This window comes from Nerophis ophidion, linkage group LG19 (assembly GCF_033978795.1).
Source record: "Nerophis ophidion isolate RoL-2023_Sa linkage group LG19, RoL_Noph_v1.0, whole genome shotgun sequence".
In the NCBI taxonomy this organism is placed as follows: Eukaryota; Metazoa; Chordata; class Actinopteri; order Syngnathiformes; family Syngnathidae; genus Nerophis; species Nerophis ophidion.
In genome coordinates, this window is record NC_084629.1 from 48,090,036 (window position 1) to 48,102,864 (window position 12,829).

The 12,829-nt window shown below is 39.8% G+C and overlaps 1 protein-coding gene and 1 long non-coding RNA gene across 2 annotated transcripts in view; one reads left to right on the forward strand and one right to left on the reverse strand.

Moving 5' to 3' along the window:
* Positions 1-218: 218 nt before the first annotated feature.
* hoxd3a (homeobox D3a) overlaps positions 219-12,829 on the reverse strand; it is a 30,610-nt gene continuing 17,999 nt past the window's right edge. The window contains exons 2-4 of the mRNA XM_061880191.1: positions 10,529-10,588; positions 8,893-9,470; positions 219-3,131 (exon numbers count right to left, since the gene is read on the reverse strand). Of these exons, the coding sequence (XP_061736175.1) occupies positions 2,359-3,131; positions 8,893-9,355 (1,236 nt within the window). The 5' untranslated portion in view covers positions 9,356-9,470; positions 10,529-10,588 and the 3' untranslated portion in view covers positions 219-2,358. The remainder of the gene's footprint in view (positions 3,132-8,892; positions 9,471-10,528; positions 10,589-12,829) is intronic.
* The window catches only part of LOC133538508 (uncharacterized), a 1,564-nt gene continuing 404 nt past the window's right edge, over positions 11,670-12,829 (forward strand). Inside the window, exon 1 of the long non-coding RNA XR_009803021.1 lies at positions 11,670-11,950. This is a non-coding gene — a long non-coding RNA (uncharacterized LOC133538508). The remainder of the gene's footprint in view (positions 11,951-12,829) is intronic.

Here is a 12,829-nt window from a genome sequence, read left to right on the forward strand (position 1 = left end):
CGTGCACGCACCCCCCTTTCTTGCACGTCAATATATTGGATATGTTTTTAATCGCCCGGCCGTCTAACTTTAGCAGCGCGCAGATCAATAAGGATGAAGCGTGATTGCATAATAACAATGTACGAGGATAGTGAAATAACAGTGGCTTGTCCTCATCAAATAACAAAAAACATCCTAGTGTGCAAAAATAAATAACATAATGAAACACTTTCATAGGATGAACAGTAAACTTTGACCGCTTTATTTACAAAATGCTCAACACAATAAAATAGAACATTTCAATATGATTCAGTAATTATGAGGGTGGAATAACAATAAAAAACATTTTTTTTTTAATTTTTTTTTTTGGAATGGAATACACAAAATGTCATGCTGGTGTGTACAATATTGGATACTTGGGATAGTCTACCACAGGGGTGTCCAAACTTTTTCCACGGAAAAATAAAGCATGCGGGGGCCATTTTGATATTTTTCATTTTCAAACCATAACAAAACATATTTATTTATTTATTTATTGTACTTTTAAGGCTCCCAGGGGACCATAAAGTGTCGTGGTCATTAAAATGTTAAAAACAAGTCAAATTATCATTTTTATTTTTTTATTTAATGTTTACACTAAATCTATATATCAACTTCAAGTTGATATAAAGTTAAAAAAAAAAAAGTCTTTTCTATCAAAGACAACTTTGTTTTTTTTATAGTAAAACTGAAATATGCAGTATTTCCCCCACCGCCCAAAACATACAAAAAGCAATGTTTGATGTGAAGTAATAGGAGCCCTAAAAAGATCAATAATGCAGGAAACCATCGATTTTAATTCATTATTATGTTTGAGTAATAACAGAGAAATATTTAAAAAAAATCCCACTAAATATCTAAATGCTCATAAATTGATAAATTTGTATATTTTTTTTTTTACGTTCAACACTTAAGTTAAGAGATCAACTTCAGATATATCTGTCGATTTTATACGTTTGAACTATTATTTTGTTTGTTTTGTGCTCTTTTGTCAAAGAAAACATTGTATTTATATGGCAAACACACAACATATGCAATATTTTCCGCATAAAACATTTTCAAGTGAAATATTTGAAGTAAATAAAGGTTTGAATAGGTCAATAATTCTCTAATAATACAGATTTTTTTTTCAAAACATTTTTTTTTGTGCAATGGCAAAAGAAAAATAAAGATAAATTGATACATTTTTCTTTTTTTTTCTTTTCAACACTTAAGTTAAGATCAACTTCAGATATATCTGTCGATTTTATACGTTTGAACTATTATTTGGTTTGTTTTGTGCTCTTTTGTCAAAGAAAACATTGTATTTATATGGCAAACACACAACATATGCAATATTTTCCGCATAAAACCTTTTCAAGTGAAATATTTGAAGTAAATGAAGGTTTGAATAGGTCAATAATTCACAATGATACAGATTTTTTCAAGAACATTTTTTTGTGTGCAATGCAAAAGAAAAATAAAGATAAACAAAAAAAACTTTGTGTTTGATTGATTGATTGATTGATACTTTTATTAGTAGATTGCACAGTACAGTACATATTCTGTACAATTGACCACTAAATGGTAACACCCCAATAAGTTTTTCAACTTGTTTAAGTCGGGGTCCACCTTCATCAATTCAAGGTGTCAACATTGCAACTTTTTCTCGTTAAATTTAACCTCATTCTACTGTTTTTAATGTCTTTTTTTTTTTTTACAAGAACCTTTCCAGAATGTGTGGCGGGCCGGTAAACAAATAGCTGCGGGCCCCAAATGGCCCCCGGGCCTCACTTTGGACACCCCTGGTCTACGATTTTGCTTAAGGTTCCACACAAGATAAACCATGGACACATAGTGGTGTTTATACACTACAAAATGCCCCATTTGTCCCCAATTTACAATAACAAATGATCTTTTTTTTTTATTTCATTTTTTTATATATATATTTTTTAAAGAACCCTGTTTTGCCATCAAGTGCACTGATCTGTCCGAACAAGAAAACAAATACACGGATAAATACTCGCTTATAAAACGATAAATAATGTGCAACCATTAAATAATAAATAGGTGGAGGCGCAATAAATAAATAGTCATGATGGAGGATGAGATCCTGACAATTATTAGGACTATTTAAAAAAAAATGAGATTCTATACGTTCATCATCTACAAGCTTACTTTCAAGTCAAATATTCAGTCCAAAATGCACTTTAGTATATAAAAAACCAACATCCAGACATTCCCACGCAGCGTGGGAGAAGCTGTGTAATTTAGAATGAAAACGCACAATAATACTGGTGATGATGAGTATACAGTGAGGTCATAAAAAAGGTGAGCTCAGCATCCACGCACACGCCATTATTACAAGTGCGTGAGTTTGGGCGCCTCCTGAATCCTTCCCTGAGTGGCTTGGAGCGAGGTGAGGTCCGTGTAGGTGGGGTGGGGGTCGCAGGGTCCGTGGTGGTGGTTCCCGGGGATCTGCGCCGCGCAGCTGTAGTCCACGCTGGTGGACGACGGGTGTGGAAGGTGACCCAGGTTGAAGACGGGCCCGGAGGCCGGCATGGCGTCCACAAAGTTCCCGCCCACGTACACCGGGCTGCCCTGCAGGTTGGCGCCGGAGAAGGTGCCTCCGCCTCCGCCTCCGCCTCCGCCTCCTCCGCCCTGCAGGCTGTGGTGCTCGTACTCTGCGCCCGGGTAGCGCTTCTGCTGCGGCATGCATCCACCCAGCGGGGCCGTGTAGGCGGCCAGGCCGTACATGTTCTGCTGGGACTTGGCGAAGGGCGGCGGGGACGGCGCGTCGTAGGCCAGAGGGTTCTGCAGCTGGCCGGGGTACGCGCCCATGTGTGCGGGCCCGCTCAGCGGGGGGCTCCGGTCCGGGGAGTGGCCCAGCGGGGAGTGCGCCAGCCCTTTGGACTTCTGGTCCTTTTTGTACTTCATCCTGCGGTTTTGGAACCAGATCTTGATTTGGCGCTCGGTCAGGTTGAGCAGGTTGGCCATCTCCACCCTGCGTGGGCGGCACAGGTAGCGGTTGAAGTGGAACTCCTTCTCCAGCTCCACCAGCTGCGCGCTGGTGTAGGCGGTTCTCACCCGCTTGGAGGCCGGCCCGGACGGACTCTTCTCGTCGCTCACCTCGCCTGCCAATGCGAACATATTTTATTTAAGACTTCATCTTTGACTTTCTGTTTGTTTACAACATCATGCATCACAATTTATTTGTGCATGTGTGATGTATCATGTTGTAGGCAAGTATGTATACAACATGATACATCACACATGCATGCATACAACATGATACATCACACATGCATGCATACAACATGATGCATCACACATGCATGCATACAACATGATACATCACACATGCATGTATACAACATGGTACATCACACATACAACATGATACATCACACATACAACATGATACATCACACATGCATGCATACAACATGATACATCACACATGCATGCATACAACATGATACATCACACATACAACATGATACATCACACATGCACGCATACAACATGATACATCACACATACAACATGATACATCACACATGCATGCATACAACATGATACATCACACATGCATGCATACAACATGATACATCACACATACAACATGATACATCACACATGCATGCATACAACATGATACATCACACATGCATGCATACAACATGATACATCACACATGCATGCATACAACATGATGCATCACACATGCATGCATACATCATGATACATCACAATGTATTTGGAACGTGCATGCATACAACATGATGCATCACAAATTATTTCTGCATATGTGATGTATCATGTTGTATGCATGCATGTGTGATGTATCATGTTGTATACATGCATGTGTGATGTATCATGTTGTATGTGTGATGTATCATGTTGTATGCATGCATGTGTGATGTATCATGTTGTATGCATGCATGCATACAACATGATACATCACACATGCATGCATACAACATGATGCATCACACTTTATTTGCATCATATCAGTACTTTGCTTGATTGCTTTGCTTCATCCTATAATTCCACATACTTATATATTGAAGGTCTTTAGTGTTGTACGTGAGTACAAATGTTTTAAATGAGATGATATTTCTCCTCTTCTGTTTGTTGTTTATTCTTGACCAGCAGGTTGCAGTTTGCTTCGTGTATAATTTTAGCTGTTCACAAATTCACTCTGTCGTGGAAGTGCAGTATTTTCGATTCAATGAATAAAGTGTTGGTATGTTTTCTATATCCAACATGATTGATGTATTATTTTAACTCAGCGGTCTCAGACACGCGGCCCACCAGCCAATTGCGGCCCCCCGAGACGTTATTTTGCGGCCCCCACCTTAATATGAAAGTTTAATATTAGTGCAGCCCGCGAGTTTTATATGAAGGGCGCTTGACAGCCTTGTGTGCGGAGCTGAAGAAATCTACCAATCACGGTGTGGTATGTGGCTCTCCAGGGCCGAACACTGACGTCACTTGCGTCATTCAAGCAGAGAAACGTTTTGCCCCCCCTCGACAAGTTTTGTTTTTTGGCGTCCAACATTCTGGGTTGCTTACCCCTGCATTAGTGGAAAAGCAGCAAATGAATGAAAGCGGCAGAAACGTTGCCATGGAGACGAGAGTTTTCTTACATGCCTGGCTGCAGTCGTACCGCGACTCCTGTCCGTCTGTACTAACAATCCCAGATAACCTGCTCCTATTCAAACTGTTATCTTTTTAATTATTATTTCATTTGCATTGCCTCACATTACTTAATTCTCATTTGGTTCATTTATATTTTGGTTTTATTTTGTGTTGAAAATAAAAATAGGGCCGTTTAAAAATATATTTTTTTAACACTTTTCTTGCGGGCCCCTGCCTCACCCAGACTCTGCATCCAGTGGCCCCCAGGTAAATTGAGTTTGAGACCCCTGTTCTCACTGATCTTTTTTTGTAACACCGTTAATGAATGAAGTGTACTTTTGTAGTTATTTCTGCACAATAACTCCGATATGTAACACTAGCATTGTTATGATCCGCTACCTGGATCATATTATGTTTAGGTTGTGAGTCTTTCTTTTATTGTGTTCTCTTAAAGTTTGAGTTGGTTCCTAGTTGTACTTCCTTGTTTCTTCTGTCACCATGGTTACGCATTAGTTTCACCTGCCCCTTGCTTTTGACGCGCACCTGTTTCCTGATTACTGTCCTTATTTAAGCCTGCCTTTTCTGTTAATTCGACCTTCTTCCTAGTTTGTGTTTTATACAACAGTGACGACCTTGATTCCCGATTCCGATAACCAGTTTTGTACTCGCTAGCTTCCGCGCTATGCTTTTGTTTTTTTCTAGCTCCCATGCTAGCTCTTTTGGTTTGCCCGCTCGTGCCTGGTACCAGTTTTTCTGTTTCATAGTCTGTTTTATTTATTAAAGGGGAACATTATCAGCAGACCTATGTAAGCGTCAATAAATACCTTGATGGTGCAGAAAAAAGACCATATGTTTTTTTAACCGATTTCCGAACTCTAAAAGGGTGAATTTGGCGATATAAACGCCTTTCAATTGTTCGCTGTCGGAGCAATGACCTTTCACCCGTGACGTCACAACAGGAAGCAATCCGCCATTTTCTCAAACACATCACACACACCAAGTCAAATCAGCTCTGTTATTTTCCGTTTTTTCGACTGTTTTCCGTACCTCGGAGACATCATGCCTCGTCGGTGAATTGTCGGAGGGTGTAACAACACCATCAGGGACGGATTCGAGTTGACTTACGTGGAGTGTGCTAATCAGACATAATCAATGTTCACGGCATGCTAATCGATGCTAACATGCTATTTAGGCTAGCTGTATGTACATATTGCATCATTATGCCTCATTTGTAGCTATGTTTGCATCCAGCCTTTCCCTCCACCCACATTTAATGCCAAACAAACACATACCAATCAACAGATTCAAGTTGCCCCAGTGGTCGAAAGATGCGAAAGTCCCTCGTTTGTTCTTTTCTGTCGTAGCATCGCTACTGACGATAGCGATGCTACGACAGAGATGTGTGGATATCCTGCGACACTCAAAGCAGATGCATTTCCGACGATAAAGTCAACGAAATCACAAAGGGGAGTTTTGTTGATGTTATTGACTTATGTGCTAATCAGACATATTTGCGCACGGCATGACTGCAAGCTAATCAATGCTAACATGCTATTTATGCTAGCTGTATGTACATATTGCATCATTATGCCTCATTTGTAAATTGCATCCAGCCTTTCCGTCCACCCACATTTAATGCCAAACAAACACATACCAATCGACGGATTGAAGTTGCACCAGTTATCAAAAGATGCAATTGTTGGTTGAAGGCGATCGCCGAATTCGTCCTCGTTGCCGTTGTCTGTCGTGATATGGCTCAATAGCTTCAGTTTCTTCTTCAATTTCGTTTTCGCTATTTGCTTCCACATTCCAACCATCCGTTTCAATACATGCGTAATCTGTTGAATCGCTGAAGCCGCTGAAATCCGAGTCTGAATCCAAGCTAATGTCGCTATATCTTTCTGTTCTATCCGCCATGTTTGTTTGCATTGGCATCACTATGTGACGTCACAGGAAAATGGACGGGTGGATAAAGCGATGGTGAAAATCAGGCACTTGGAAGCAGTTTTTTGGGATATTGCGTGATGGGTAAAATTTTGAAAAAAACTTCAAAAAATACAATAAGCCACTGAGAACTGATTTTTATTGTTTTTAACCCTTCTGAAGTTGTGATAATGTTCCCCTTTAACAGAATATAATAGAAGAAAGACTCAAAACCTAAACATAATAAGATCCGGGTAACAGATCATAACAAGCATGAAGTGATTTTTGGTCTAGAACAGGTGTGTCAACCTCAAATACAAAGTGGGACAACATTTTAAACGGAACAAAGCTGCGGGCCAAGTGTTGAACAAATGAACCTTTTAATAGCGACCCAAACAAGTTTTGCATGAAATATTGAACAAGCAAGGCTTATATAACTTTAGTGACATGCAAAATCCAGTTTCAAATAATAATAATAGTAATTAAAAAAAATATCAACGGCATATCAAATAAAATTCAATTAAAAATTGTATGCCTTTTTTTCTATTTGCAATCTTCTGAGGTAAATATCTTTTTTTTCACTAATAATACATTTGAAAATAAAATAACAATAATGAATGAACCAAACATTCAAGCCTTGAAGTAGAAAATGCATGAATAAAACATTAATTATTGGTCAGTTTGCTGGAAGTTTCCTGGAAGAGTTAGTGCTGCAAGGGATTCTGGGTATTTGTTCTGTTGTGTTACGGTGAGGATGTTCACCCGAAATGTGTTTGTCATTCTTGTTTGGTGTGGGTCCACAGTGTGGCGCGTATTTGTAACAGTGCTAAAGTTGTTTATACGGCCACCCTCAGTGTGACCTGTATGGCTGTTGACCAAGTATGGCTTGCATTCACTTGTGCGTGTGTGTGTGTGTGTGTGTGTGTGTGTGTGTGTGTGTGTGTGTGTGTGTGTGTGTGTGTGTGTGTGTGTGTGTGTGTGTGTGTGTGTGTGTGTGTGTGTGTGTGTGTGTGTGTGTGTGTGTGTAAAATCCACAAATATTATGTGACACGCTGTTATTATGGAAGAAAAGCGTACGTGACGACAGGTTGTAGAGAACGCTAAAGGCAGGGCCTTAAAATTTCCAGGTGGAAATCAGTAGAAATTCGTGAGAATGGTTGCCCCGGGAGATTTTCGGGAGGGGCACTGAACTTCGGGAGTCTACCGGGAAAATGAGGAGGGTTGGCAAGTATGAGTATTAGCGGTGAATGTGGTGTTACAGCGGCACCAACGCTGTATAACACCGGCGGGCCAGCTCTAATGCTAACTTGATATTGTCTCAAGGGCCAAATTAAATTACACGGCGGGCCAGAGTTTGACACCCATGGTCTAGAACATGGGTGTCAAACTCTGGCCCACGGGCCAAATTTGTCCCGCCGTGTAATTTAATTTGGCCCTTGAGGCAATATCAAGTTAACATTAGAGCTGGCCTGCCGTTATTACACAGCAGCGGTGCCGCTGCACCACCTCAATTTCTCACACTTGCCAATCCTCCCAAAGTTCAGTGCCCCTCCCGAAAATCTCCCAGGGCAAGCATTCTCCCGATTTTTACCTGGACAACAATATTGAGGGCCTTTAGCATTCTCTACAACCTGTCGTCACGTCCGCATTTCCTCCATACAAACAGCGTGCAGGCCCACTCGCATAATATATGCGGCTATTGCACACACATAGGTGAATGCAAGGCATACTTGGTCAACAGCCATACAGGTCACACTGAGGGTGGCCGTATAAACAATTTTAACACTGTTACAAATACGCGCCGGACTGTGAACTCACACCAAACAAGAATGACAAACACATTTCGGGAGAACATCTGCACTGTAACATAACATAAACGCAACAGAACAATTACCCGGAACCCCTTGCAGCACTAACTCTTTCAAGACGCTACAATATGATTTGATATTTACCTCAGAAGGCTGCAAATAGAAAAGAGGCATTAAATTTGTAGTTAAATTTTATTGGATATGCCATTGATATTTTTTGATTATTATTATTATTATTTGAACCTCGATTTTGCATGTCACTATAAAGTTATATAAGCCTTGCGTTTTCAATGTCCAATGCAAAACTTGTTTGGGTCCTTATTAAAAGTTGTATTTGTTCAACCTTGGCCCTTGGCTTTGTTCAGTTTTACATTTTGGCCCACTCTGTATTTGAGTTTGACAGCCCTGCTCTAGAACATGTTTTGCTTTATTCATTATTGACATGTTTCCTGCTACTTTACGTTGGTTTCATGTACTCTTTCAGTTTCTAGTGCTTCTATTTGTATTTGTGCCATCTTACCCGCCGCAGGGCAAGTGTTGCCCTTCTGCTTTGCATTCTGCCGGGTCTCCTTCATCCAGGGGAAGATCTGCTTGGTCAAGACCGGCGTGGTGTTGCCGCCACCCGGGGAAGACTTCTTCTTGTGGGGCACGGAGCCGGGTGATGGGGGAAGGGGAGCCCCGGCCTGCTGCTCCCCAACACTCGCCGCCTCATGGCTGCTGCTGCTGCTGCTGCTGCTGCTGCTGCTGCTTGTGTTGCTTTGGCTGCTGCTGCTCTGCCGCATGCAATCCACGTTTAAGTCACTTTCCTTCAGGGCCGGGGGAGGCCGGACAGCGGGGCTCTGGAGGGGGCACACCGAGCCCTGGTAGTCCCCCTCAATGCTGGCTGCGGGGTAGGACTGGTGAGCGTAGCTGTAGGCGTCGGCTTTGGGGTAAGTGTACCCCCCAAAGAGAGCGGCGTTGTCGTAATATGTGGCCTTCTGCATCCTGGCTCGCTCAAACACAATAAAGCAGGGAAAGTATCTCCAATGGCATCGGTGGGAAGTGGGGGGGGGGGTTTTCACGTGATTGGCCTCTCCCACCTTTGCTCCAGTCTGATGCCTATAATAATAAATAAAAACATGAATAAACTGTTAAATCTTATAACATTTAGTGCAGGCAACAATGGTGGCTTCAACTGTTTTTCCCACCATGAAGAGAAAACAGTTAAAGTTTAACTTTTCCTAAAAAAAAGACCCTCTGTGGTGCTTTGGAGCCCTTAGAAAAAAGCTGAATCAGCATTTGACACACAATGGCCTTTTCACTAATCACCAGGTCTGACAAAGAGGTGGCGCGTCATGTGTTGGACGCCTTTGAACACACGCACTATTTAAACCTTCATCTTTAATATAAATGTCATGCATGTGCATGAGTGTGTGTGTTTGGCAGAAATGTATGATCATTTCTCTTGATATCCTTTGTAATCTATCAATATAAGTGGAGTTGCAACGCTGGTGGTAAAAAAAAATTAAAAAATAAAAAAGGCATACAGATTGTTTTATTTATAATTTGCTATAGGGCCATTGTTAAATGAAAATATTGGAATATTCCCAGTGCACTGTTAATTTCATCCAAACTGGCTGTTGTTGTTATTTGTGCAGGTCGGACCGTAATGGCCGTAATAAAGTTGCATGATAAATATAAAAAAGAAGGGCTCACTGTACGTTGGTGGCCCAGCAGCTCGCCGCGCTGCATAACAATTGCACCTGTCAAGTGTGGGCTTGCGGCGGCCAAATTTATGACCGCAAATGTTCGGGCTTGTAAAACGCAAAGCAAAAAAAAAAAACCCTCCACTTGCAGCTCCTCCGAAAGAAATGCGTGGGTGGAAAGGCTAGGGAAAGAATTCCATACCGCTGCTTTTGTAAGGCATGCATATAAATATGTGCTGCTGCTGCATTGCTGCAAGATGAGGCGTCGGAAGTCTGAACATTGCATGCAGAACATCATTTAGATCTTAAGACTTTTGAATTCCTAAAACAAATTAATTGTATTTTTCCCCTCTGGAATGGTGAGGTAAATAATTTGCTCCCGTTATCTGCTGCAGTCCTTGTTTGGGAGAACAACAGCAACAAAAGGGCTTGTTTGTTGCTGTTGAGGCGCCTTGCATGTGTTGTACTCACCAAAATCTGCGCAAATGGGCGTTATTTGCTTCAGGCGGTCATCACTGCTCCCAAATACACCTGCAAAAACAACGCATTTTTGATATGTTTATATCATGTTTCATTTGCAGCGGGATTGAGGTTTGCATGAGATTTGATTGCACGGCACGCGTGAAATCTTTTTTTTTTATGAGCTCTCCCTGTAAATAAAACTCTGAAAAAAATATGTTGCATTTTGCGTTTTGGACAAAAATAAAACGATTGGAAATATATTTAACCATAGGAGAAATATTTGCATTTTGGACAAAAATGGGGGAAAAAATGGAAAAATATTTTACCATAGCAGAAATCTTTGCATTTTTGACAAAAATAATGCAATTAAAAATATTTCCCATGGTATAAATATTTGCATTTTGGACAACAATAAAACAATTAGAGGAATATTTACCTATAGCAGAAAAACTTGCATTTTGGACGCAAATAAAACGATTGGAAAATGATTCAACCATAGGAGAAATATTTGCATTATGGACAAAAATTTAAAAAAATTGAAAAATATTTTCGCATAGCAGAATTCTTTGCATTTTGGACAAAAATTAAACAATTTAGAATAATATTTACCCATAGCAGAATTCTTTGCATTTTGGACAAAAATTTAACAATTTAGAATAATATTTACCCATAGCAGACATTTTTGCATTTAGGACACAAATAAAACAAATAAGAAAATATTTACTCACAGCATAAATATTTGCATTTTAGACAAAAATAAAACAATTACAAAAATGTTTTCCCATTGCAGAAATCTTTGCATTTTGGACAAAAATAAAACAATTGGAAAAATATTCACTCATAGCAGAAATATTTGCATTTTGGTCAAAATAAATCAGTTTATTTCTAGACTCACTAAAAATGTGATTTTCTTAGGGCGTCTTATTTTCTCTTTGCAAATGCTAATGTCTGTAACACTCCTTTTTTTTCAAGGAAAAAAAAAGTCCTGAACGTGCACTTTTAAATACAAAGAAAAGGGCCAAATTTTAGCAGTCATAAGCTGTTTTTCGCTGACCTTTTGGGTCATGCAGCTTTAAGTCGAAGTTTAATGAACAACGAGAGGAACCGTTTTAAGGCTTCAAAAAAAATCCCAATCAAAAGGAGAAGATGCTGGAGACACACACACGTCGGCTTCAGGACATCCAGCATCTAAAGAGTAGGAGAACATTGTGGGAATGGAGAGCACTTTTGTTTTGTTGTTGTTATTGTTATTTCTCCTGGAAGTGGATGATCCTAATAATGTCAGCAGAGATTAAACAGTCGTTTGGAGGTGAAATATTTGTTCAGGCTGGTCGATAGGGGGCTGCTCAAGTGCTTTGGCCCACTGGGTTACTAGTAGCAGACATGCTCCTCCATTCATGGCGCAGTGTTCCTCGCCTACGCGCAGTTACGGTAAGTTTGCTGCGCACAATGCCTCCAACTCCATTATCTCCAGCACTATTTCAAGGCATTTTTTTCTCTCTCTTTATTGTTGCTAAAAATGCATATGTGATCACATGTATATTTGCTCTGAAAAAAAATGCATGAAATTATATATATAAAAAACATACCGGTATGCATAATTAGAATACAATAGAATAGAATAGCGTTGTATTGTAATTATTGCAGTGAACAAGTTCAAAGAGCAACGAAATTGGAGCAGATCCCATAAGGTGAATATACGATTTAATAATATAAATAGTAAAAAAAAAGATATAAATAAGAGATGTATATATATATATGTATATATATATATCCACCCACATGCATATATGCACACATATGAATATATATACATATACACATATAACATTATTGCACATAAAAGTCCGAAAAAATAAAAACAATAAGACATGACACATGTTTAATGCTTCAATGGCTCTTAGGCTGCTTGTTAGTCTATTTGTGCCAGCTTTTAGCACCATTTTAAATAGATTAATTACATTTGAATATTAGAAGAAAATAATTATCTAAATTGCCTTTTTGTTTTTTGGTTGTTTTGTTTTTTGGGCCGCTGCGTACTAAACACATCTTGAGTTTTTTTTTGTTGTTGTTGTTTTTAACCAGCACATAAATCACAGCAAACGCCATTGTGACGATAAGACAACAAATTCATGTGATTTACGAGGCTCTCGCCCAAAAAAAAGAAAAAATAAATAAATAAATAAAAAAAAGCAAGGAAAATCTGCTCTACTTGTGTTTTTTGGTGTTGATTCTCGCACAGAAAAGTGCACCCATCGTTTTCCCAAATTACGCGGACGGGCCCTTTTTTTTTTTGTCTCCCCCCCGGTG